Genomic DNA, 26606 nt, shown 5'->3' on the forward strand with positions numbered 1-26606 from the left:
GCTATGCCTAAGAACTCTATCCCATGTGTTTAACATGCATGCACCTCACCAGGACAGCCAGAAAACCCAGCTGGCTCCCACAAGACGATGCGTGTGCGCATAGTCACTACCACGTGCCTATGACACAAAACAGGCTTGCTGCCACTTTTGCATGGCACGCTAATATTAATTGGAAAGAAAATACTGCTCTTGATCAGGAGAGGATTGGCAAGTATTTTAAAACTTAAGCCTTTCTTTTTCTATTGTGGTAAAAGTCGCCCTTTTAACCATTTTACGTGCACAGCTCGGCGGCTTCAAGTACATTGGCAATATTGTGCAACCATCCCCGCCATCTGACTCCAGAACTTGTCTATCATCCCAAACTGAAACTCTATTCCCTGTTAAACACTAACTTTGCCTTTTGTCTGCCTCTCGCCCCCAGCCCCAGGCACACTATAGAGCTGGTTCTGTCTCTAGATTTGCTTACTCCTACTCAGAGAAGCGGACTCACACAGTATTTGTCCTTTTATGTCTGGTTTCTTCCACTGAGCATAATGTCTTTAAGGCTCATTCACATAGTAGCGGGTGTCTGAATTCCCTTCCTCTTTAAGACTGAATAATATCCATGATATGGACCGATGGATTTTGCTTATCCACTTGGCAGTTGACGGGCATTTGGGTTCTTTCCACCTTTGGGCTGCTATAAATGGAGCTGCTGTGAACACTGGTGAACAGGTAACTGTTCAAGGCTCTGCTTTCAGTTCTTTGGGGTCTATACTTAGGAATGGAATCATTGGGTCATAGGGTAATTCCATGTTTTAGTTCTGAGGAACCGTCATAACTATTTTCTACAGCAGCCGCACCATTTTACATTCCCACTAATGGTGCATATGATTTCCAATTTCTCCACACCCTCGCCAATGCTTGTTATTTTCTGTTTTTTTTTTTTTTTAAATAACAGTCACTCTAATGGGGGTCAAAATCTTGTCCATTTACATTTTCCAGAGCTCTTTTTTGAAAGTGTTGCCTGATAGAGCAAAAGGGTCATGGAATTATTCCCGCTTATTCTCACGTAGGGATGATTGGGGGCCTCCCACATCCTATAAAGCTTTGTCACCTGGAAGTAAACAATCATTATTCAAAACTAAATGAGGAGTCCACCTTCATCTATAGGCCTACGGAGTTAGTTGGCTCTGGCAAATTCTCTTCATGTGTCATCCAGCTGTGGGCCCACAAAATCTAGCTCCCCACAACTATGCTCACTTCCTCTGCACAAAAATAGAGGATGGCTAAACACGGTAGCATGCTACGGGGCGCGGGGTGGGGGGAGCCAGAAAACTTTGTTAACATGGGAGAAGGACCAAAATGTGCAAGAAAGAGATCAATGTTGCTTCTCCACTCACTCTGCTTTGTCTTGGAAGCTTGTTAGTTCTGGGAGGCAGAAGTCAGGGAAGGCTGTGCTGGGGGCACACATGGGTCTGGGATGGAAGTGTGATCTCTTTGGACCTGTGTGGGGCTTCTAGCTTGCAACAACCTCACTCCTTTCGAGGGGAGGAACTCACACAATAAGCTCTCATCTAACAACAGTGCAATAAAACAAAGTATCATTTGTCACCCCAGGCAAAACTAATGGGATCAAATAAAAAATCTGAACTTTTTCAACTACTTATGAAAAAGCAGAAACTTTTCTTTGGGGGGAGCAGGAGGGGGGTTTTGCTTTAACCATTAACAGTGTCCCACCCTCTGCTGCCCTCCTCAAGCTCCCATGTAGCTGGAACACGGCTGCATCATGCCACAGGCCCAGATGTTGGGATTTATCAACCCCGAAGGGACAGATGAGGCTAAAAGTACAAATGGACTCGGGAGAGGTTTCCTAAATCCGTGCTATGGGGCCATTAAAGAGTTTGACAGGGGGTGGCTGGGTGGGGGGATGTGGGAGGGAAGGTTACGCATGCCCTGATCGCCATCCAGCCCTGCACGCAGTGACAATGCTGGCTGGGGGGGGGGGGGCGGTGTTAGAGCCACAGCTGAGTGGAGCAGGCCCACTGTGACTTTCCGCTCACCCTAGACATTTTGTAGGTTTTGCTCACTCTTCACTTGAGGTCATAACAGCAGCATAGGGCGCTTCACTTTCAAATCCGCTGCACTTCTAGAACTGTACTGCCTCTCCGTGTGCTGATCTATGCTTTGGGTTTGTACATAGTCATGAGGAGTTATGGCTTAAAGGAGCACAGCATACACATTTCTGTGTGTCTGCTTCTACTCTTTGCCAACCTTCCCTCACATTACAGTGACAAATAAGCAGGTTGTTTCTGCGAATGCTGAAAACTCAAATAATTTCTACACTTTGTTTCTAAACATCTCATTTTGAGCACCCCAACTTCAGCAAAGTTTATGGTTTCTCTTCAAGTATTCTATGGCAAAACAAAACGAACAGACAAAAAAACCAACAAATACCTGAGAGGGGGTTTCTGAAAATGGCTGCCCTTTGAGTCTTCATAATGCAATTAATAAGCAAGGATAGGATTCTATCTATCTATGGGTCTCTATTATCGAGGCCTCTGTACTGGGGGGCTTTTGGCACCCCCATCAGTTTTGGTGTGGACCTCACTGAGTGATGGATTATTACTCCAGAGGCAGAAAGTACTGCTGATGTTGAAAAGGTTAGCACTTGACAAGCAGTGAATTTTAAAATTCTGCTTTTTGAAAAAGGGACATAGCTTTGAGGTGGAAGATCATTAATGATTCTCAGAAAACCAGAAGAGAAACGGAAAGAAAAACCGATTCTTGGTAATATTAGAACCAAGTTCTGAGGCTGCATTTCCCAAATTTGACGCCCTACAGTTTCGTTTCTTGGCAATTGAGAGTGGTTAAAACAAAACCTGGTCAACACGGAGAAACCGGCCCCTAAATTTTCAAAAATGTATGTTACACTGTGACTGATTATATTTCCTCCCAAAGCAGCTAAAAAAAGGTTTCCTCAAGCTAAATAGCATTTTGTGGCCCAATTTAGAAAGAAAGGGAAAAGTAAGCTTGTATGTACAGTCGTGGTCACAGACAAAATAAAGACAGTTATTCAGGAAATTGCTGCCCCATCTGGCAGAGATGTGTGCAGAGCGGCCCCGGCTCCGGCTCCGGCCCCGGGCACAGGGAACCTGCCTCACCACCCCATCTTCCCCCATGCTCCCCGGTGTGGTGAGAGCTTGCCCAGAGGCCTACTCTTGCATTTCAGCAGGACTAACCTTTGAGATGCAATCTGTGATGCTTCTTGTCAGATTTAGCAAAAGACAAATGCAAGGAAACTTTTCTCATAACAGGAGCAAAGTGCTGTTCTCCCCCAACTCTCTCCCTCTAAACAAGGGAAGAATTAAGGGGAGCCAGTGAAAGGACTCGCAAGTCCAGGGTCACAGACTCTCCTGGATAATATGTGGTGCATCTGATTCAGGGTGGTGGTGGGGGTCAAGTATGTTGGCAAGAGGGCTGCCACCTGCTTTTAAATGCTCATGAACAGTTTGAGACTAGAAGAAGTTTCGCTCAGGGCCACCATCTCTCTTGACTCTGCCTCTCTTTCTCTATATTTAAATTTTTTCTTTATATTTGAAAGCTTTTTTCTTCAAGTATAATCAACACACAGCATCCCCTTAGTCTCAAAAGTACCCTTAATGTGATGGGCACTGAATTACTGTGTAGAATCATTGAATCATTACACAGTATACGTCCCGAATGTTTCTCTGGTGGAAAGAGGAGCTGAGATAACTTTGACAAGAATAGATAATTTTCTTGGTCTAGCCCTGGTTTTATCATTTCTGTGTTCCATGAGAGGTCAGGGTGCGAATGTAAAGATTTTAATTTGCAGTGCTAACTGAGACAGCAGTAATGAACGGTTCTGCTCTGCTGAGCAGGTGAGTACAGCCTTGGAAATTCCAACCAAGAGAAACCTTGGATTTTTGCGAGGTTTTTGTGGGAGGCTTTGCGAATGGGTGTGAGTGGGGGAGGGGAGGGGAGGGGGGACGGGAAGGCATCCCTGCAGGTCCAGCGCCGGCGCTCTGAGTGCTGGCATCCATCTAGGGCCCTGAGCAAGGCTCAGAAAACACAATGCACACAAGGGACACCCATCCCCCAAGGCCAGTGACTAAGCAGAAGCAGCGCTCCTGCGGCACTGGTGCTGGATGGCCAGCGAGGTGGCCCACCGTCGGCTCTCTCGGCCTGTCAGCAGCAGTCCAGGGGCCCATTTCTTACTCAGCATCCACTGCAGCCCCCACAGGGCTCCCCGCACCTCTGCTGTCTGTGCTGGGAGGGAGGAGCAGCCGCCGTCCTCCCCTTCTCCTGGGCCAGGGGGGCTCAGAAAGCTATGGCCTGGCTCAGCTGCTCTGGTCCTTTCAGGGGTCACGACATGCGTCCTCCACATGACTTCTCTCCAGCCACCTGACAAATGTCCTCCTTGACCCACTCCCCGCCAACAGCTGGAGAGGGGCCTGGCCACTGAGGCTCTCTAACCTAATGCCATCGGGTGACTGGTGTTCCAAGTGGCAGGGACTCCCTAGAAATAGTGGCAGCTGACATCGAGGGACCATTCCACGAGCCATGAGACGAGGATCCGAGGGCGTCCAGCTCACGGGCGGGGAGGCTAAGGCCGGAGAGGGAAAGGGGGCTGGCTGCGTAAAACGCGGCGGGCCTGCGGTTTGGAGCCAAGGGGTCCTGAGCCTGGGTTCTCCGGAAGCTGGCCTGGAGCCTAGCCCCGGGGCGCGTCCCCTGCCCCACGCCGTCGCCCTGCGACCCGGGCACTGGGAGGGCAGCCCTCAAGCCAGCGGACCCAAGGCTGAGGGGGCCAGAAGGCTTCCCCGAGGCCCCGCCTGGCAGCTACCGCCCTCGAGCCCCTTCAATGTCTGTGCAAACAGTATCATGCGCCTCGTGGCTCCATGTCCCCGCAGCCGCCCCTTCCCCGGTGCCTCGGCCGGCCGGCCTCACAGATCATATTTCAGGCCTTTTTGTTCTTCTTCCAACTGGCCAGCGGCCACATCCCTGCTCCCCAGGACGCGGCCCTCCAGCTCTGCACGCCATGTGGCCCGCAGGCCCTCGCTGCCACCTGCCAGCCCCACTCTTCTGGGTCCCGTCCCCTCCACGGACTTGTCTTCCTGTCCGAGCAAATGGCGGGCCCCTTCCCCAGTGGCTGCTGGTAGAATGGAAGTCCCAGGTGACCTGTGCGAGGACGCCCAGTAAGTGTCCAGGGAGAAGGAGCCCCAGGTTACACATTGCACCTTGACTGAGGACAGAGAGTTGTCGCCCAGCCCATGGAAGTAGGGTGGGGGTTGCGGTTGAGGAGATTTGGGGTCACTTCCATCCCACACACCGGGGCTGGGTGTCCCGACTCCAAGGAGTCCCTCCCTTAATAATGCCAGGTCCACATTCCTCATCTATAATTTCAAACCCAAAAGGCTCTGAAAGCCTATTTTATTTGGGTAAACTTGGCATCGACATTGATTTGGGGACAAAAGTTGGTGTGCACTTAGTTAGATAATCACGTTTCTCTGCAAGAATCAAGAAACGCTACCCCATGTTCCACCGGCGGCTTGTGTGATATTTGGTAGACACCTCGTATTACCTTTCAGAACGCCCTAATGTTCTGAATTGGGAAACACATCTGACCTAGGAGGGGGCGAATCCCAGCCCAGGGCCCACGCTAGCCCTGGCCCAGCGCTTTCCTCACTTGCAGCCGAGGCTCAGAGGGGCTCAGTGATGTTGCTCCCAGCACAAGGCCCGGCCAGGGGTCGTGCCTGCTCTTGAACCCCCATGCCCACGCTTCAGCTGCCACACTCCACTGCCGCCCTGAAGCCAGATGGCATTTGCCTTTTCCCTTCAGTGCAAACACATGGTCCACTGCAGTCAGATCATTCACGTTAACTGGTCAAGTGAACTTGCCAGAGCTGAGCAATACAAGTCAACAAATAAAAAGCTTCTATAGACGACCGGACTCAGCCTTTCTGCGTACTCAAGAGTTCGTTTGTCAGCTTACGTTTAGAAAGTACTCTTTTCAAAAACCAGAACCGGGATTACAGTGAAGGCCCAGTACTTCTGTGGTCACCATGATCACACTTGGAGATACCACGAACTAGTCTACATCACCATGTGCTAGGTGAGGAGACTTTTCTGAGGCTTGATGTGGCCTTCAGTAAAAGCCGAACAAGGTGGCCCTGCTGGGAGGGAGAAGCATGGGTCTCCTGTCTTCTCTCCCCTGCAAGAGTGAGCAGGGCTGACTTCTTAGTCCTTCGCAAATATGGAGAAAGGCCAAGAGAAGGACGAGTGGAGTGGCTGACATGCCCAGCCTGGAAGCCCACTCTGTGTTTTGCCTAGAGGAGTGCCATGGACAGAATGGGGGAGCCTGGGCAAGGGGGAGTGAAAGAGACCCCCGCCAGCTGGGCAAAGATGGCCTTTCCCCTTTTCCAGCAGGCCTGGAGTTGTGTCAAGGGGACAAAGCCTGGCAAAGGGAGAGCCCAAGACACTAGCAGGCCCCGCAAGTGCCGTCAATCTTGTGGTGGCCATGGGGTTGGGAGAGGGCACTGCTCCTATTCTGTCCTATTCAGCATTGGTTTTGAGGGCCACATCTCAGCCCCTAGAAAATGGACCTGGAGACTCAGGACCAGGAGTTAGTGATAGCAAACCTTCAGTGACACTTTGTGCTGCCAAGCCCTGTTCAAAATGCTTTAGACCTAGGGGTGCCTGCGTGGCTCAGTGGTTGAGTGTCTGCCTTTGGCTCAGGGCATGATCCCGGGGTCCTGGGATCGAGTGCTGCATCGGGCTCCCCGCAGGGATCCTGCTTCTCTCTCCCTCTGCCTGTGTCTCTGCCTCTCTCTCTGCATCTCTCATGACTAAATAAATAAACTCTTAAAAATAAAATCTTAAAAAAATGCCTTAGATGTAATAATGCATTTAATCCTCAACCCACCTATCATCACCTATTGCCCGTTTTGCAGAAGAGGCAATAGTTAGGAGATCAAGGCGGGAGCAGAAAGCTCCGGAGGCAGCGCCCCATGGCCAGGGTTACAAGCATGGGCTCTAAGGCCAGACTCCCTTCTCTGGCCCTGAGCCGCTCTGTGAGCGTGGGCGATTCTGCTGACTCCCTCGGTCTTCTCGGCTTTTAAGGGTACTCTATCTCTATCTCTGGGAACTCAAGTGGAAAAAGGCAGGTGAAGTACTGAGTTGCATGCATGGCCTGTGGGCACTGGCCAGTGCTGGCAGGGAAGGCAGCTGTTGGCAGTGGTAGCCTCCCATTTGTGCCCCCTCCTGCCCTCCCCTTGGCTGATGGTGGTCACCTGAGATCCTCCTAGCCTCAGGGAGCTTGGCTGCTCCCTCTTTCTCCTGAGCACTTTCTCTGGCTCACCTAGGTAATCAGTTGGGTGTGATTTTCATGCCTCCAGTCATTAAAGATTCTGCTTCTGAGCCAGCAGATCTGGTTCTGAGGCTACACTGTCAGGCTACAAATGTACTCCACTGGGGGTGGGGGGAACCCCACATGGTTCACAGCGTGAGATGGTGACATGTCTCCAGGCCGAGGACCTTGCCTGCTAGGGTGAGAGTTCCAGCACTGGGGCTGGTGCTCCCTGAAAAGAGATGGCAGGAAGCCCACCACATACTCAGACACAAGTGCTGCCGAACTGCACCAGTTCCCCGGTGCGGAGCTCTCTGCCTGCTTATGCTTCATGAGGTATGGAGGGGAAAGACACGGTCTCTATCCTCCAGGGGCAGCCCCGGTCACACTCACCCAGGGCCCTCAGAAAAGAGGTCAGCCCTGATGGGCGCTTCCCTTAGGCCAGGTCCCTGGCCAGGCTGTCCTCCTTGGCTGCTCTACAGAAGATGGAGGCAGTGTGGGAGACAGAAGTACTGACGATGGTCATGGAGAAGCTTCCTGGAGCAGATGGTGCCTGAGACTTGGGAGCCAAAGGAGTGGGACAGGAGGGAGAAGGTGGGAAGGGAGAGCCAGGCCCAGGGAATGGTAGCAGTAGGATCGAGAATGCAGAGTGGGCCAGGAACTATAAGCACTTCGGATGATACAAGTGAAGCGCTGGATGGACCCCGATGAACACCAAGTCTAAGAAGGTAGAGGGAGCCAGGTGATGGGCCTCTGGAATCTTCTGAGCAATTGTGAAACATGATCAGTTCTCTATTATATCTGGTCTCTTGAAGGTGATGGTTTGAGTGATGGCTGGTTTACTGGGGGAAACCACTGTAAGAGTCAACTCTGAGTTCAGACAAAGAAGCAAGAGGACCTGAACTCAGGGATGGCTGAAGGCAATGGAAAGGAGGGACCAGAATGGACAGTGCCCCGGGCAGGCAGGTAACTGACATGGTCCCCAACGACCCCCGTCTCCTGGTGTTCACACCTTCATGCTCGTGTCTAATGAACAGAACACAGCAGAAGTGACGGGATGTCGCTGTCAAGATGAGATTCTAAAGACTGTGACCTCTGACTAGCTGGCACTCCCTCTGTCTCTCTTGCTGGCACATTCTGTCTTGCTTACTCAGATGAAGTCGGCTGCCATGTTGTGAGATGCTCTACGAAGAGGGCCACATGGCAAGGAACCAAAGGAGGCCACTAGCCAACAGCTCATGAGGAACTGAGGCCTTGGTCCAACCACCTGCAAGGAACCACTTCCTGCCAACAAGCTTGGGAGTGAGCCTGGAAGCAGAACCTTCCCAGTCGAGCTCGAGGTGACCACAACCTTAAGAGTGACTCAAGGCCAGAAGACCCAGCAAGGTGATGCCAGGACTCCCTGCCCACAGAAACTGTGACTTAATACACATGTGTTGTTTTAAGTGGATGTTTTAGAGTAATTTGCCACCGGGCAAGAGATAACCAATACAGGCAGGGGTCAGAGCAATGGCAAGGGAAAATCATGGTCGACACCCCCCGGGGAAGGATCAGCTGAGTCCAGTGATTGATCAATCAGATTGCAGGAGATGAGGGAGAGGGAGAAGTCACAGTGATTTTGAGAGGAGCACCGGCTCTAGACTAGGACTTCCTGGTTTCCAGTGCCTGCTCTGCCCCTGGCTACCTATGTGACTCTGGGCAAGTCATTCCAACTCTGCGAGCCTCAGTTTCTTTGTAGAATGGAGATGCTAAGAGTAAGTCCTTTCTAAGTATCTGCCCTTTCCATTTAGGACCTGCCTCAGTGTCCAGCGCAGTGCTGGAAGGGCACGCTGCAGCTGCTCAGCAGAAGTGTGCTGTGCCATTTCTAGAAGGCTCAGTGTGCAGCCTTATGCCAGCAGTGACAAGACTGGAAGACTTCGATGCAATTTCCTTGCATCCTGCGAAGCCTCCGCTAGTCCTGTGTGAGGGAACCCACCATGCAGCCCGGTGCGGGGACTTGTCTCCCCTGGTTCCTTCCCCTGCCAGCACCTTCTGGGTGCATTTTTCCTCTCAGGGGAGTTTAGCAGCCTGCACAGGAACCGAAACCATAACCCTGGCCTCGTTAATACTGCATTTGGACCATGCAGAATTAGCTGGCTTAAATAGACTTTTCCAGAGTCAAGTCCCATCTTGGAGAGGACTGCAGCCAAATTTGCCTCCAAGGCCAGGTTACCAACGGCACAAGACACGGATCTCATTTCCAAAACCAAGGAACGTGAGCGGACGCAAGTCGTCTTACCTGTCTGGGCAGAGAAGGCATGGAGTCCGGGGCCACTGACCGCTGAAAGCGCTGGGGCTGCTGCATCATCTGCTGCAGGAGGAACGACGAGTGGTCGGGCTGCTGATGCTGCTGATGCTGCTGATGCTGCTGCTGTTGCTGCTGCTGTTGCTGCTGCTGCTGCTGCTGCTGCAGCTGCAAGGTGGCCGTGGTGGTGGACGAGGCGGTGGCCGAAGAGGTCGGCGGCGGCTGCTGCAGGTAGTGGAGCAGGGACGGCTGCCGAGAGGCGGCGGGCACGGAGGGCATCTTCTGGGGGCCCGGCTCGGACACGAAATGCGACAGGGGCTTGGTGTTGCCAAAGGTAAAGGGCTCCGGGGCTCCCGGGCCGGGGCTGGCCAGCCCCTGCTGCATGATCATGCTCAGGGTCTTGGGTGAGTTGGTGGTCATGGACTTGAAGATGGCATTCGCCGGCTGCTGGGGCGGTGGGGGCGGTGGCGGCGGCGGCGGCGGCTGCGCAAGCGGGTTGCTGGAGGAGGGGGTGAGGCTCCGGATCAGGGAGCACTGTGGGGTGAAGGACTGCTGCGGCAGGCCCGGGCTGGACAGCTTCTCGGGCCGGTAGGGCGGCGACGGCCCCGGGTTGCTGGTGGGCAGAGCAGATAGCAGGTGGCCCGGGGGGCTCTTGACGCCCGAGGACACCAGGTTGGCCAGGATGGAGCTCTGCGGACTGAAGGGCGGCTGCTGGCTGAGCGCAGGGCTGGGGAGCTTGTCGGGAGTGTAGAGCATGGGGGGCCCGAGGCCGGCGCTGCTGGCCGAGGCCATGCTGGCGAGTAAGGCGTTGGGGGAGGCTTGGAACGAGCTCCCCGGCAGGTTGCTGGACGCCATGCAGGACACCATGAGGCTCTGCGGGCTGAACTGCGGTGGCGGCGGTGGTGGAGGCGGCGGTGGTGGCGGCGGTGGTGGTGGGTGCGGCGATGGCACCGGGCGGTAGGATGGGGACGGGCCGGGCGGCGGCAGGCTCGACCAGCTAGGGGTGGTCCCCGGCTGCCTGGCAGTGGCCCCCTGCTTGCTGGCCGCCAGTGCCTTCAGCTGGTGGGCGTGATGCCACTGAGGCACCTGGAGGGCGGGCACGGTGACGGGGAGCATCCCCTGGACCTGGCTCTTGGCCTGCGATGCTGCTGCTGCCGCTGCCGCCGCTGCTGCTGCCGCCGCCGAAGAGCCCGGGGAGGCCACCTGCTTACTGGCCGAGGGGATCACGTAGTTGAGCCCCCCTGGGGAGGGTGGGACGTGAAGCGACGTGGCGGCGCTGGGCAGCTGGCTGCAGCTGGAGGTGAACTCCTTGCTGGTGGCCAGGCTCTCCAGGTGAGGAATCGCAGCCGAAGGCTTGGCAGGTGCACCGAGGGTCGCCTGCGGGTGCTCTAGGACCAGTGGTTCTTCTGGCTTGCTCCCCAGTATCTTCTCAAGATCCAGGTCATTTGGAGAAGGTTCTTGAATCTTTGTTAGCTCTTCCAGGAGATCTTGAAGTTCCTGGTCCACGGCTGGCACGCTGCCGGCTTTGTCATAGTAGGGACCGGCAGGCCCTTTGACTCCCAGCTCTGCAGCGGGTGGCAACACGAATGGCGAGCCCATGACGCTGCCGTTCAGGGGATTAGTCTCGAGCGGTAATGAGTGGCTTGCTACTCCCACAGCTGTGGGACTAGGGTTCATTGTCAGCGGAGGGACCTGCAGCTCTGCGCACGACGTGCTGGGGTGGGCACTGGGGCCCATGGAAAGGGTGACATCTTCCAGGCAGGGCCTCTTGATTTTATTAGGGTAACCCCCGTCAGCCATGCCTGGAAACTGGAAATTATCTGCTTCCTGTCTCCTTTTAAAGGTTCCCTGTGGCAGATAGAGAGAGAGAGAGAGAGAGAGCAGGAGAGAGAGAGGGAGAGAAAATTTGTATAAAGCCTTGGCACATTAAAGCTAATGAACAGGAAACTTGCAAGATAAAACATCTCTCAGTTTCAAGACTTATAGTTGTCAAAACTATACAATACAGCCTATTTTGGGAACCTTAATGCTTGCTTCTTTGTTGCTGTGTTTCACTTAAACTGTCTTGTTACACTTCAAATTAGGCATTATGTTGTCTGTGTACTAAACGCCACAGGAAGTCCCACAAAGGATCTTCTCTGCCCACGTAAGGGGGGAGCTCAGCTCAACTATGCGGAAGCCACAGAACGCACTGTGCCCCAGACAGGCATTTGAGGGCACACTGGAAGAACTTCAGGTACTTCCAATTCCTACCTGTCTACAGATACCCCCGTTTCTAAAAAGGAAAAGCAGGACACAGACATTGAACTTTTAGGTTGCCTCCCTGTCTTGGTTAAACCTAGCAGACTGTGGCAAAACAATGGAACACAGCAGAGCCTCTAGAGCAAAGGGGATCTGGGTGTGTGCTTTCGGGTAGCTGTCTGGGCTATACTGTTCAGCGGAAACACAAGTGCAGAACAGTCATGGGGTGCACGGGCTCTTTTATTTTTGTACACACACACACACAGCTCGCTCGGTGCATACAAAAATCACTTGGAAGAACATACATACGACCACGTGGAGTAGTCAGCTCTTGGGGGTGACTGGCGAGTCCCTTTCTATTCTCTGCAGTTTGGAATTGCTTGTTTGTTTTTAGTGAGAAAGCCTCCTAACCACCGCCCCCCGCCCCCCCCCCCAAAGTATAAAGCTATCTAAATAAGAAATTCCTCTCTGCAGATGCATCCTCAGGTCGGGGAGATATGGAGCAACAGGAAAAGGACCCAATCTGCGATCTGCACCTTGGGGGAGCTGCTCACCATTTACAAAAGCATAGCTTTTGGGAACAAAGCAGTTAGTGATGCAGTGCTTCCTACTCATTCAAGGCTTCATACAGTCATCTGTGGCTGTCATGTTCATGACCGTGACCTGCAAGTAGAGTGGGGTGGACTGGGGGACTGTGTGGGAAGAGTGGGGCTCTGGAAGTCACCTACATACCCTCAGCAGAACAGATGTACTGTGGATCCTTGCAAAATGCCCCATGGTCAAAAATCCGACTCTATCTTTGGACTCCTCCCAAAACTTAACTACTAATAGCCCTCTGTGGACTGGGAGCCTCACAGCAACAGTCGGTTAACACAGATTTGGGGTGTTATATGTATCATGTACTGGATTCTTATAACCAAGTAAGCTAGAAAAAAAGAAAATGTCATTAGGGAAATCATGACATAGATTTACAGCACGGTCTTGCTTCTATCGAAAAAAACTGCCTATCAGCAGACCCATGCAGCTCACACCTGCATTGTTTAAGGGTCAACTGTATTTCTCTAGATGCAATTTTTCAGTAAGAAATCCCTGTTTAGCTTTAGAAGGCTGACTGGGACATTCGTTTTCAGTCCTTAGACATCTGTCATGTTTGGCTCATTGGAGTGGCGGGGGGTGGGGGGTAGTAGGGTGGGGGGTGGCGGTAGGGTCAATGTGCATGGGGAGGCCACCTGCTAGCACCACACTGGCCACAACTCTCACGACACAGTGAACATCGAAAGATATCTCCCGGGGCTAGACATCCCAGGCCCGGTGCTCATCAGAGTCACTTAGAAACATCCAGATTCCCAGGGTCTCCCCCTACAAATGAACTGCTTCAGTCTCACCCAGAACAGGGCCCAGAGATCTGAGGTTTTCCAAAGCTTCTGGTTCTAAATGCACAGCCAAGTTGAGGAGCACTGGCCCAGAGCACGAGTGGGGGCAGTGTGGCAAAGGGCCCTGGTTCTGGATTCTTCCTTTGTAAAAGGAGCATGATTTTAGTCCTTGTCTCATGATGCTGCTCTGAGTAGTAAGTAAAATGAGGCAGATTCGATGGCACCTAGTAAATCCTCCCTAACTGGTGGCTGCCATTACCAAGGGCAGCCACGCAAGGGCCTTGGAAGTCTGATGCTGTCCTGGGAGAGGCAGGGGCCCTGGCATCCAGAGAAGGGGAAGGGCTTGCCCAGAGCCACTTGGCTAGAGGGTAACAGGGCCTGGGCATCCTGGGCCCTCTCCTTGACCCCTTGGCTGCCTCACAAGCCACTGCCTTTGTCCACCCTGGTGACAGGACACTGTCTCACTTCCACGGAAGGGGCTCCACTAGCTGGAGTGAGGGAACCTGCTTCCTTATTTGCCTCTTCTTTGCAACACAGACAACGGGACTTTGAGGGGCAGCTCTGGTGTCCAATCCATCTGGGGCTGAAGGCCGTAGGGCCGGCAAGAATGGGCCGTGGAGGGTGGAGCGGGCCAAGAAGAGGCTTATCTGGTCATCTGCGCCCACTCTTCCTTCCAGGGGCAGTGGAGTCTGTATCAGTCCACAGCAGGTGTTCAGTAAATAGCAGCTGAATGAATCAACGGACAAATGAATCCAGATGACCTGGCACACAGGGACCTCTGCTACATGTTTCCTGGCCATTCATTCAATCAACTAGAGGGGCAGCCCGCAAACAAGTCACGGAATCCCAAACTGAAATTTCGTTTCCTTGACATTCTCCCAAGGGAGTTCAAAGAATTCCAATATATTGAGAGTAGAAAGTGATGGAATGGATGAATAAGGGATGAGTGAGGGTGGGTTTGACCCTGGATCCCCTGCAGGGAGCCCGAGCTGGCAGTGGCCAGGTCCGGCGTGCTGCTGGGGAAGTCGTGGACCACGGCACAGGCCAGATGACACTGAAGTCCCCGTAGCACCAGGCAGGGGGTGTGGATGGGGTGTGAGGAATGGGATGGAAGGGAGGGCAGGGGCTGTGAGCTGCAGCAACCTGGAATCCCTGGTGGACTCTGCAGTTTCCTGGACATTTCTTTAATTGTCAGTCTGCCATGACCTGCTTGGGACCTAGGTAGCAGGGCATGGGGAGAGACCTGGCACCACCACGAGATCCCACAGCTCGCATGAGGAACCCCTGGCAAGGGAAAGCACTCCCTACGTCTCCCAAATGAGGGGGCACATGCATACAACTTTCCAGGCCCCCAAGCCAATGCTCCCCACTCAGTTCCAATTCTGGAAGCCAGCCGGCTCCTCAACAGTGAAGCAGACCCCAGGGTGCCCCTGCAGGGTGTGGGAGGGCTAGCTGGTACCAGTGAATCCAATTTGCCCGAGTGGATGCCGCCCTTGCTGCACCAAGTTGGCAGCTCAGTGCCCCACTGGACACTTGGGGAGGATGCCTAATCAGGGGCCAGGGTGGCCTTGCTGTCCCTAGGGGCGCAGTGGCAGGGGGTGTGGATGCTGGCTGAGGATGGCTTCAGCAGGGCAGCCGGGACCCTCGTGTGCGCTTCCCTCTTTCAATGGCTTTGTGGGAGATCTTGGCTCTGGGTTTCGGGTTTTATGCTGAGAGCTTTCGACAGCCAGCCTGAAGCACCCCGGCTACACGGCCAGAACCTCAGCCAAGCTGGGGGAAGGTGCCTGTGTTCACAGCAAGGAGGTCTGCGGACCAGGTCTCCCAACTTCTGTCCCTGGATACAGGCCGGCTGTCATGCCTTCTGTTGGGCCGGCCTGGGATGTGCTGCTCGTCTCTATTTCTCGCAGCCGCCTGGGCTTTCCCTCATCCCCACACTGGCACCTTCGCCGGGTCACCTGGGCCAGCGGGTGCCGGGCCGAGGCCTACCGGGCCAGGCTGCGTGGTGCTGACTTATCCCAAGGTCACCATTTCAGAGCAAGTGCAACAGAAGCTGCTACTGTGGAATGATTTCCCTCTCAAGCAACTGGAAAACATCCCTCACTAGGCTTCCAGACCCTTCTAAATAAACCTTCCAGTCTTGCACGTGTGCCATTGTGTAGTCTCTGTGGACTCGGATGGCAAACTATTGGTCTCAGCTACCTGCTTCCTTAGGCCACATATTGCACATGATCCTGCCCACTCACTGGGAGATGGCTTTTAGATAATAAGCAAATCAGAAGAAAAAAAATTAAGTAAATCAGTAGACAGTGGCAGGATTTCTAGAGGGCACATCTCCATTTTCTCCTTTTACAGAAAACGGAATGGGATGTGACTTGCTTGTGGTCACACAGCTAGTTAGTGGACAAGGACGCTAGACCCCAGGTGTCCCAACTCCCAGCCTCAGCGCTCACAGGTGTTTGGGGGCGGAGGAGGGGGGCGCGGGCTGGTGAGGAGGTTCCCTGGCTTCTTCTAGAAAGGAACGGCCATCTCCAATCCCGAATGCCTGCGGAGTCCCATTTCATAAGCAGGCAGAGAGCCACTGATGTGATCCCCATAACCGTATGAACACTCATTAAAATGTACTTGAGAGCATGTGGTGGCTTCCCCGCCCCCTCAATATGAGAAAAGTAAGGCAACCCTTCTGACAGGGGCTGAGTTCAGCTCTGAAGTCAATATTATTTCTGGTTCTGTCTGAACAATGCCATGGTGATTCTTGCCTTTCTACATTTTTAGTCCAGAAGGACGAAAAGGGATTTCTTGGCAAAGGTCTAGATGATAAGAGTACAGTCTAGGCTCATAAAGTGGGCATAAGGAGGAAAAAGCATATGATCTACGTACATGTATATATATAAAACATATTCTAAATATATATACATGTAAAATACATAAATACATCACTCTTCTGAAAGAAATCTAGCAGCCTGTTATAAACACTTAATTATGGAAACTCTAGCCGGAGCTTTAACATGGACACCAACAGGCCAGCAGAAATATGCACCGTTCCTGCTGGGTAAGAACGTAGGAGGCCAGAGGTGTCAGAAAGGTGTTCACTATTAGCTTTCACCTTCTCCTGCCCTGGTGCCTCCCGCAGGCCAGCTTAGGCCAATCTGCTTGCTACTTCTCTCAGCCTCTCTCTCAAATCTTTCTTTGGTACTAGTTCTATATTCCTTGAGTGTCCAAGAACCTGATGTTGGCCAACTAGATTAGACCAGCTTCAGGATGGTCCCTAGTAGACTTGCCCAGAAGGATGGAATAGAGACATGGTGGGGCACGGTGGAGGCAGCCCCAGAGTAGCTAAGACAATGATGGAGCAGGATTGGGCTTGCAGAAGCAGAGAGGGGATGGAAGGGAGCGAGGGAAAGAATATACCTGGATATACGCAGGGGAGATGTATCCATGTGTATAGTATAGATTTCATTTGCATGTTTATGTTTCAATAAAATCTGCTCACAAGACAAAACTGACCTTTTGGTAGATCAAACAGGATTTTTGGTGTTTCCAGAATTGCAGGGCATGAGGTTCTGGACGATCCCAGGATAGCTGGGAATGCAGGGAACCCTGAATGCCAACGGACTTCCTGAGGAGTCGATTTGACTCAAGCACTTATGTCTGCTACTAGGTGATTTGGAGCAAGAGTCTCAGCCTACAGATAGGGGATTGGTCGGTGCCCCTGTCTTGCCCTGAGCCAGCAGATGCTGCAACCTCAGTACCCGATACAGGCAGAGGCAGGCAGAGGTGTGTGGCACAGAGCCTTGGGTGGGCACCAGGAAGCCTGAGTTTAAGTCCTGGCTCCTCCATTTGCTGTGTGACTGTGGGCAGGTCATTCCCCCTCTCTAAGTCTCAGTATCTTCTGTAAAGTAGGCACTCAGCACTGTGGGCCTCACAGCCTCATTAGAGCATGCACATGGGGAGCAGTAATTGTTAGTGATCTCGTTCTGCGGGCCCTGGATCCCCATGCTGCGCCACTGCCCTCCAGCATGGGCCCTGACAGATGAGGACATGCCCACTAGGCCTGGAAGGAGGGGTGGGGGGGGCGAGCAGCCTAGTGCTGACAGCCAGCGGTGCTGCCTGTAGAACCCCACCTCCTGCACCACTGCTCCCCACTCTCCCTGGGTGCTGCCACCCTGCTGTGGCCCTCCACTGTCCCAACCTGAGCACTTGTGGCTTTAGCAAGCATCTACCAGGGCCATCTAAGCAGCAGCCCCAGCAAATGCATCTTCCAGAACTGCACTCTCCTTTTCTGTAGTGTACACACACCAGTTGGAAGAGTTGGCAACTCTTAGGAATGGCCCCCACGCCTCTAGGCTCATAGAGCTTCCATGAGCTCACAACTCATACTGTCCCCCCCCCCCCAGGAAGACTTGAAGTATCCTGCCACCGAACATGGGTTTCTTGAGCACTAGCCTTGCACTCTTAGCTTGTCAGAACCTCCAGACCCTTAGAGGCAGACTGGTGCTTCCCACGCATGTTAAGACTGGTGAGGCCTGGAGCCACGGAGGGATGCACCCGTGGGCCAGCTTCTCTTACCCTCAGGTTGGCCTTTCTATGCAGCAAGAAACCCTGACCTGCTTTCCTCCCAACGCATTCCCATGTAGTGTCACCAGGGGTGGAAGGCAAAGGCCCTCCCCCAGTCTAGACAATCCTGTCTGTGCAGGACCCAGGCTAATAAGCTTCATCTGTGTTTCCCCAGAATTGGGCTGATAAGCCCAGAACCCTGCAAAGAAGGGGAAAAGCAGAGGCAGAGCCAAGGCTGGAGGCCACACGCCCAATGGTGGAGGTCACCAGGGCCTCTGGGCAGACCTGGGTGTCAGTGGATGAAGACAGTCACTCGAGCCTCACCTCCTCACTTCTCTCTGGACGGTGCTTCCCTACTCCACTCTGGGCCTCAGTTTCCCTAGTTGTACAGGGAATGGGTCCCAGTTACGGTAAGGTAATGCTGTGACTTTCTTCCTGGACTGCTCCTGTAGGGAAATGGTGAATTCTCTCCCCCCGAACCAAGAGGGTCTCTCTCTCCCTGGGGTGACACGAGGTCAGGGACAGCCCAATGACCTACAAGTGCCCTTGCCACAAGCAGGATATACACACCGTTGCCAACTGCAGACACTCTTACAGAAAGCATAACCTTCCCCAATCCGGGCAGGGCTGGGGTGTCAAATTATGGTCCTCCCCAAATATCTATGACTTTTTAACAATAATTCTTTCAATGTGTGTGTGTGTGTGTGTTTGTGTGTCTGTGTATGTCTGTGTCTGTGTGGATTAGCAGTGCTAGTCCTGAGCGCAGCTGGTCTGAGCTAGTTGAATCAAGAAAGGCGGCCTGCGATTTTGGTCAAATGAGCCCTGTTCACTTGTATATTCTATGAGAGTCCTACCAAGTCACCAGTCCCCAGGAAGGCTGCCAGCCCCCCAGACACCTCGAGGGGCGTGGGAAAACCAGTGATGCTGTGTGAAAGCCTGTTCCTGGAGATGGATCCAGAAGGAGAACTCGCCAATGTGCCATGACAGTCGTCTGGGCCTCCGTCCCCCACCTGCCTGCCCTTAACTGCTTCCCCAGCCCCTGGAGGCACCATCCTGGCTGCCAGGCAATGCCTCTCTCCCCGGGGCTGGACACCCCCTCAGGCCTGCAGCTTCCCCCCACCCGGCCCCGCCACCGGGCCGGCCCATCCATGGACTGTTAGGTATGGGCAGTGTGACATTGTGGTCACAGAGCTCTCATTCCCTGTGGCCTAGGTCAGCTCTTGGTCTACCTCATGGCTAAAAGAAATTGTAGTTGAATCCATGGAGGCAGCTCCCGAGAAAACACTTTTTCTAGAATGCTCCAGAGAGGTAGAAGATTTCAGAGGTGAGGAAGGAAAGTCCCCACCCAGGAGGCTTGGCAGTTTCCATAAAAGCCAAACTTCCCTTCATCCGGAGGGTGACAACGCCAAGGGAAAATACCCTCTAGCAGTAATCCTCAGACACCCTGTCACCCAGTGGGGTCTCGACACCCCTTAGGGCGGCGGGCCGTCAAGTCTGGCTGTCAGGTTGTTAATGTGTCTCTGTTGCCCTGGGCTGTGACTGACCCTGTCCCTAGCTTTCCACATCTCTAAGCAGAGCACATACACAGGGGGACTAGCAGTCAGAGCCACCCAGGAAGGTGGAATGCAGCCACACTGGTGGCTCTGGACTCTCATTCGGTAGGCTCTGCCTCCATACCACAGAGCCCCCAGTGAGGCCCTCAGTTTGGCTGATGACCACACATTGGATGGGAGGCTCTTATCCCCTCTCCCTTGCTGCCTGGCTCCCGGCTCCCCGGGCCTTCCTTTCACGAGCACCCCTAGATTGGCTGGGACTCCAGATGTGGGCTCCTTCAGGCATTGGTTGGGATGCTGATGGGATTAGGAGTGGGGTCAGTGGGGAAGCCCTTGGTCTGGGCCCTAATGGGCCGAGTGAGTTTTTAGAGCACTTGGTGCATTTTAGGGACGTGGCTTCTGGCTGAGCTAAGCTGGGGTAACAACTGGCCATTGATCATCCCAAGACTGGAAACAAGTCCTGGGTCATTTTGAGCCGTGTGGAAATCATGCACCACATGGGGAAGTCATGGCGCTCCATCCAGAAAACCCTAGAGGCTTCTTCTGCCTGCGCGGGTGAGCGCAGGAGCATCTCTCCCCTTGTAGCAAGGCCCTGCTGGATTGCAGTGGCCCTGTCAAGGCTATGGTGACAGTCCTGATTTTGTGGAAGGCTCCCCTCCCTGTTGCTGGGACAGCAACTTGAGTGGTTTAAATGGGACAAAGAGAAAAGTGGTTGCTTATTGCTCAGTCCCTCCCTCTCTGTTCCCAGCTACAGATCTCTACTTTACACAGTTTGGGGGCCCCTCTTTATAAAAGAGAATATTACATGAAGAGAGCAAAATTAAAATTAGGGGCTCCTGGCTGGCTCAGTCAGTCGAGCATGCAACTGCTGATCTCGGGGCTGTGAGTTTGAGCCCCATGTTGGGTGTAGAGATGACTTAAAAAAAAAAAAAGAACAAAATTAGGTACTGGGGGTCTTGGAAGGTTTTGAGGATAAGTCTTGAAGCTTAGGCACAATGAGGCTTCCCTTCTGCCTGTAGCCCAGCGATGGGCTAAGTAAAATGGCAACAGGCTTTCAAACATGGCAGGAATTTCCTTGCATGAGAAACTCAACAGCTGTGTAGGTGGGAGAAGAATCCAGAGCCACCTGGTTAGTCTCGTGCCTTCTGAAGGTCACATGCTTGTGAATAAGCACATTTTAGCAGCTGAGTGCCAACTTCTGACTCTAAGATCTACTAACTGTCTGCAGATACACCAACCCCAGTTAAGAGAGTTTACAACCAGGCTGTTTGAGCCCTGACACCTTAGATGCAGAGCCTGGGAAGGGATGTGGGATAAGGGGCATCAGATCAGGCCAGAGACCCTCCCCATGCTTAGGTCCTCTTTTTTTTTTTTCAAGATTTGTAGAGTGAGGCATGATCGACAAATAAAAATTGAATATATTCAGGTGATACGATGAGATTTTTAAGATGTATAATGTGCAGATTTCATATATATATGCACTGTGAAATAATTTAGGTGTTCTTTCTTTTTTGAATTGAGGTTAAATTCACAGAGCATTAAATGAGCCTTTCTTAAGTGTATCATTCAGCAGCATTTCACTCGCTCACAATGCTGAGCGACCAAAATGGGGATAGTAGGGCCCACGTCACAGATTGGTTATAAGATCACATGAGTTTAGAAATGTAAAGTGAGCACAGTGCCCAGGATGGTGTACATGCCAAATAAATATTCTCTCTCTTTCCACTCTTGAAAATGCAAACACATTCTTGGTGGTCCTAAAATAGCCTTTAACATGGTTTACTCAGCAGCATTTGTCATTCGAGGGAGATCTGCCTTTACTCATTGGTTGTACTTCTGAGGAGCTGTATGCGAGGCTCACTTCTGTAAACCAAATCATAATGAAACGCAACAAGAATTTGCCGTTGGGGGAGGGGAATCTGCCATTGAAAGAAAAATCCTCTTTTACGAAGTGAAAGAGCTGTTATCCAAACTTATGTTTTTTAAAGGTATGCACTTGGGGATATAGGCTTTCTTGGGGGGCAATGAATCCTATTTTTCTTTTGCCCACAAATGTATGCTCATATTCTATAGCTCCAAAGCACAGAGCAACAGGAGTGGGTTACAAATGGAAAATAATGACCATTTCAAATATTCACTTCCTTCACTATATATGGACGGTGTCCATGATCACATCATGGAATGTGTCACATAACTGAAAGATACCCCCACCTCAGTGTGTGCACATGCATGTGTGTGCATGTGCACACCTGTGGGTCAGTCATGGTGGTGCTGCTGCCTCTGGTATAGATGATGGTGTTGGTAATGGTTGTAGTGGTAGGGGTGGTGGTGATGATGGAGGTGGTCATGATGTGGTGTGGTGGTGGTAGAGGTGGTGGTGGTGGCGGTGGTGTGATGGCGCAGGGAGGGGGTCCCTAAGGATATATCCTTCTGGCTCTACCTCTCTGTTAGAAGAGCTGTGGGCTGGGCCTGAGGAAGAAGACTCCACTCTGAACTAGCAGGCACCTCAAAACTGGGTCCTTGCCATCATTTATAAAGATCTTATTCTCACCCAGAAAACTGAAGCTGAATTACTGGTGGAAACATGGGAGATTTTTGTTTGTTATAATGCTGCCAATAAAATAATTTTATGTCAGATTTAACTACAGGAAAGGGCAAGGCATTTCTCAGTTCCTTAGCTGTCATGTGGCTAAAATAAATAGGATGGACAGCAGTTAGCCACTGTACACTTAGCTCTTTGAAGCCATATATTCAGAAAGCAGATGTTGGGTGTTGGTGTTTGGGGGCTGGCTTCCTGGAGATATTTTATATTGGCCAAGTTAATTGTTCTAAACCCCAAAGGCTTGATTTAAAGGACAAAATGAAGCAAGAGAATGTTCAACTTTCCCGACAGTGTCCCACAGGCAGTCCTACCACTAGACAACCTTAGCACCAAAAGCTCATTCTAGAAGAAGAGGCAGCCTAGAGAGCACAGCCCCGGGCTTCCATCCACTAACTCTGCAGACGAAGCAAGGCTGTCGAGGGGGTCCCAGAGAGAAACCCCTTCGAATGAGCATGCACTAGGGACAGAAGCGCTGGGGGGGACTGGAAGAAGCTGGCATTCTAGTGGCACAGACAGGATGCTGACAAGGACAGAGCATTAGCTGTACTCTTCAGGGGCCTGAGGAAATAGTGACGTGACAAAGCCTACGTGGCTCCTCTGAATGGCGCCTTTTAGGTGCACATCTCGATGCGGGCCTGCAGGTAGGAGAGCAGGAGCGAGAAGGCCCCAGGGGGAAGCTCGGGCATGTCCCCCAGGGTGTGCAGGTGGCCAGCAGGCCGGGCACCGCGGAGGGCGCTGGGTTAGAAGTTGTCTGCACTGGGACGATCAGCTCCTTGTCTGAAAGGCCTCTCTGGAGGCTGACAGGACAGGGAGCAATGGGAGGTACAAGGAGAACAGGGAGCAGTCACCAGGGCAGGGGGTGCCCCGGAGCAGGCCAGCAGGCCAGCTGCGGCCCCAGCAGAACACCGAGGGGCCTGAGTACCCGGGGTTGGCCCTCAGGGGTTCAGAGGAGGACCTGCCTGCTGGGATGCACCAGCAGCCAGCATCCTGGAAGGGAGGATGGTGAGCCTCCTCCGCAGAGGCCCACACAGGTGACATCTGGGGCTCTGCTGCAGGCCATGCAGCGTCCGGGGCAGTTCCGGAGCAGTCTGTCACAGGTGGGATGTGCTAATAAAACTTTACCCAAACACAAGCTGCCCTGAGGCTGCGGGCTGGAGTCTGCCAACCCTTGCCCTAGAGCCTGAGCTGAGCATCTTCCCCAAGGGAAATCCCTTCCTTCCAAATTGCCCTCCTTCCGCCATAGGGGCCTGCAGGGGGCTCCAGTTGACAAGTGCAGCAGGTGACGTTTTCAGGGCTGGGGGTGCTTCAGTATGTCTATTGTCGCCCGAGTTGGGGGACCATCCCTGAACTGGGCCTGGACTGGGCAAGGCATGCAGCAGTCTCCGATGCCAGCACCTGGGGAACACTGCCTCCTCCAGGGCGCCCATCTGCCCTGCTCTCGCAGCCTCTGTGCGCCCTTGAACAGTTCACATCTTGTCTATCAGGTTCAAGCACACCCTCTTCCTTCCCTCGGGCCTTCAAGGGTCTCTATGATAGTACAGCTCCACCTCGTACCCCGTTCCCTCCCAGCCTGGTGCTCTGGCCAACCTCGAGGGCCCATGTTAGGTCCACAGCTCTCTGAAAGCAAGGACCATTTCCTCCTCATCTCTGTACCCCCAGAGCACCTAGCCTTGTGACAGGGCTCAGCTGGCATCTGCAGGTTTGAATTAACCATTGGAGCAAAAGGGTTTCCTACAAATTATCCTGCTCTTTCTGTTTCTAAGCACAAGGCCAAGAGACAACTGTTTTTCAGAAAGTGTGATTAAATTCACTAACTGGCCCAATGACCTTGGACACACTCCTTCTCCTTTGTGTGTCCTTGACCTCCTATGTTCAGCCCAGGGGCTAGGCTGAATGATCTCTAAAGGACCTTCTGACCAAGAGGGACAACAGCTACTGCTCATTGATTATTTACTATGTGCCCAGGCCTGAGCCTGGGGTAGAATGGGAGACCTGGGGATCACAGGGGCACCAGTGCCAGCTGACACTGGACGAGCAGCTGGGGCAGGGGAGTGCGGAGAGTCACTGGACCCCGTATCACACATCTGTGTGGAGGGGCAGGCTGGCAAGAGGGTGGGAGGTGGTGGCTGGGGCGGCCACACCTGGGCCCATGGTGGTCAAGTCCAGCAACCTGTGGCTCATGGCTGCTTTTCTAACTTTGGTATTTAGGGGGTTGGAAATCTGGTGAGAATGGAGGAGGGAGATGAGGAAGGAGAAAGAAAAGGCAGGAAGGAAGAGGAGGAGAAGGAAAGGCTAAGGGGAGAAGGGAGTGTGCTGACAAATTATTCTCCGGCCACTGCAGAAATTAAAATCTGTAGCCCAAACCTCAGAAGTGCCTGCTTCCCTCACTCTGCGTGAGGTCTGGAACTTGGCACCCCAGGGGCAGCTGATGACCCAAATATCTGTCTGCAAGTGGAGTTCTATTGAGTTCTCTAGCTGGGGATTTCCAGCAAAAGCAAGAGGCCTCAGCCAGCGCAGGCCAGCCCAGAATTTGGGGAGCCCCAGGCCCTCATTTCCAGGGCTTGCCCCCACTTTGCATATACCCTAGATGGGGGGGCTGGGGGGATGCCCGAGCTTCAGCTCAGCTGGGCTCTTCCATTGCCCTTACCTGGGGTCCAACAGAGTCTACTCTCTCCTCGGGAAGCTCACCCTCCAGACACCTGTTACCTCAGGCCTAACGTCGAGGAAGTGGAGGGGGGGGGCGCAGGGCCCAGCAGGAATGCAGGCAGGAGCAGGAGCACGAGCTCCCAGATGCCAGCAGAAGCCAGCTGCCAAACGGCACACTCTCCCGGCGCCCTCTCTTTCAAACAGACGGCAATTTTCAGGTCACCAGTTTGCTGAACTGGGCTACCCAGGCAAGACCCAGATGTGGAACCCGGCGGTGTCGTGCCAGCTGAGCAGTGCTCAGGCCTGGCAGGAGAGACCGGTCCGAAGGCCAGGCCTCTGCCCGGTGGCCGCCCTGGCTGCATGTGTGAGGCAGGAAAGAGCCCTTCCTGCAAGAAGAGGAGGAGGGGAGAAAGGGAGCGAGCAGCTGCGTGCTCCGTGGGGAGGATCCCCAAAATAGAAAGGCGCATACGCACCACAGGCCTTGACCCAGAATGCTCAGAGCGACAGCGCAAATGCAGCCCTCCTCAGCGCAGAGAAGCTGCTGCTGAAACTGGCGTGTCCTCAGGGGTCCTGTGTGTCTCCACCTGAGCTCCAAGGACATGCTTCCCACTGCCTTCTGAGCCAGTGCCAATCTCTGATCATTAAAAAAAAAAAGTGCGAACAGCAACAGTACCTTGTGGGCTTTAGACTGCATTCATATCCACATCTTGGTCATCTCACAAACCCTGACGTGGGCAGGGGCAGATTATTCACCCTATTTTCCTGGTGTGGACGGAAGCCCAGACACTCACGCAAGATCTCACTAAGCGTCAGAGACAGCTGCCAGCCCGATGAGCTGGTGCCCGGACCACCTGGTTCCTGGAAGTGGGGCCATACACATAGCTCTCCTGGGGCCAGCCCTGCATGAAGCGGGGGACACTGGGCTTCCTCTCTAGGCTTCCAACTCAGCCCAGGTCCGGGCTGGCTGTCCCTACCTCCCTGTAAGATTTTTAGGCAGCTGGCACACATGCCAGGCTGTAGACAGTGCTGGTCAGAAGGTTCCAGGGAGCCACCAGGGTGATATAAGGATGCGTCCACTCTACCTCCGTTTACGGGCTGTTTCTGCCTCTGGGATGAAATCTCCAGGCCACCTGGGACTCTGGTCCGCTGCCTGAGCCTGAGCCTCCCAAGAGTCATGCTCAGCCTGCAAAAGGCCCTAACGCTCTGGGTCCCTAACCAAGGAATGGGAAGCAGGAAAGGGGGAGGATCATTGGGGTCAGGGCACCTGGATTTGAGATCTGAATTTCCAACCTACTGACTGTAACACTGGGCAAGTTCTGTCCTCCATGAGCCCCAGTCTCCAGGTCAGTGAGATGGGGTGAAATACAAATCCCTATCCCCAGGTCACGGGAGCAGATGAGCTAATGTATACAAAGTAGCCCGCACAAAAGAGTCACTCAATTCTCTCCTCCCGGTTTTGGGGTAGGATAAGTAGAACTACAGAGTAGGATCGATTTGTTCCCAGGCCTGCAGACCCTGGGAATGTGGTGGGAGGGCCAGAGACAGACAGGCCCTCCGAGCTCAGGAGTAAAGGGAAATTCTCAGGGCCTCACACAGCGCTAATTTCAGGTCTCCTTACTGAGTCTAGAGCAGGTGCCTCCAGGGATGATGCATACAAATCCTGAACCTGATCACACTCCACAGCGGGAGGTGACCAGCCTCCCTCCCACTGGGTGTTTCTAGGGTCATCCGTCTACAGAGGAGGGGGTGACAAAAGAGGGCCAGTATTTTTGCAGCCATCCCAATCTCAATATTCTCCTCTCTCCCCCTTGCTCAACCCCACTTTCATTTAGAGGTGAGAAGAAGAAGAAGAAGAAGAAGAAGAAGAAGAAGAAGAAGAAGAAGAAGAAGAAGAAAGAAGAAGAAGAAGAAGAAGAAGAAGAAGAAGAAGAAGAAGAAGAAGAAGAATAGTAGTAGTAGTAGTAGTAGTAGTAGTAGTAGTAGTAGTAGTTGGTTTAGGCCAGTTTGT

At 53.1% G+C, this 26606-nt stretch overlaps 1 protein-coding gene across 11 annotated transcripts in view; it reads right to left on the reverse strand.

Moving 5' to 3' along the window:
• MAMLD1 (mastermind like domain containing 1) overlaps positions 1 to 26606 on the reverse strand; it is a 122112-nt gene that overhangs the window by 27688 nt on the left and 67818 nt on the right. For all 11 annotated transcript variants that reach the window (XM_077889772.1, XM_077889775.1, XM_077889768.1 and 8 more), the window contains one exon: positions 9624 to 11477. In XM_077889772.1, the coding sequence (XP_077745898.1) occupies positions 9624 to 11477 (1854 nt within the window). The remainder of the gene's footprint in view (positions 1 to 9623; positions 11478 to 26606) is intronic.

The sequence above is a fragment of the Canis aureus genome, chromosome X (assembly GCF_053574225.1).
Source record: "Canis aureus isolate CA01 chromosome X, VMU_Caureus_v.1.0, whole genome shotgun sequence".
NCBI lineage: Eukaryota > Metazoa > Chordata > Mammalia > Carnivora > Canidae > Canis > Canis aureus.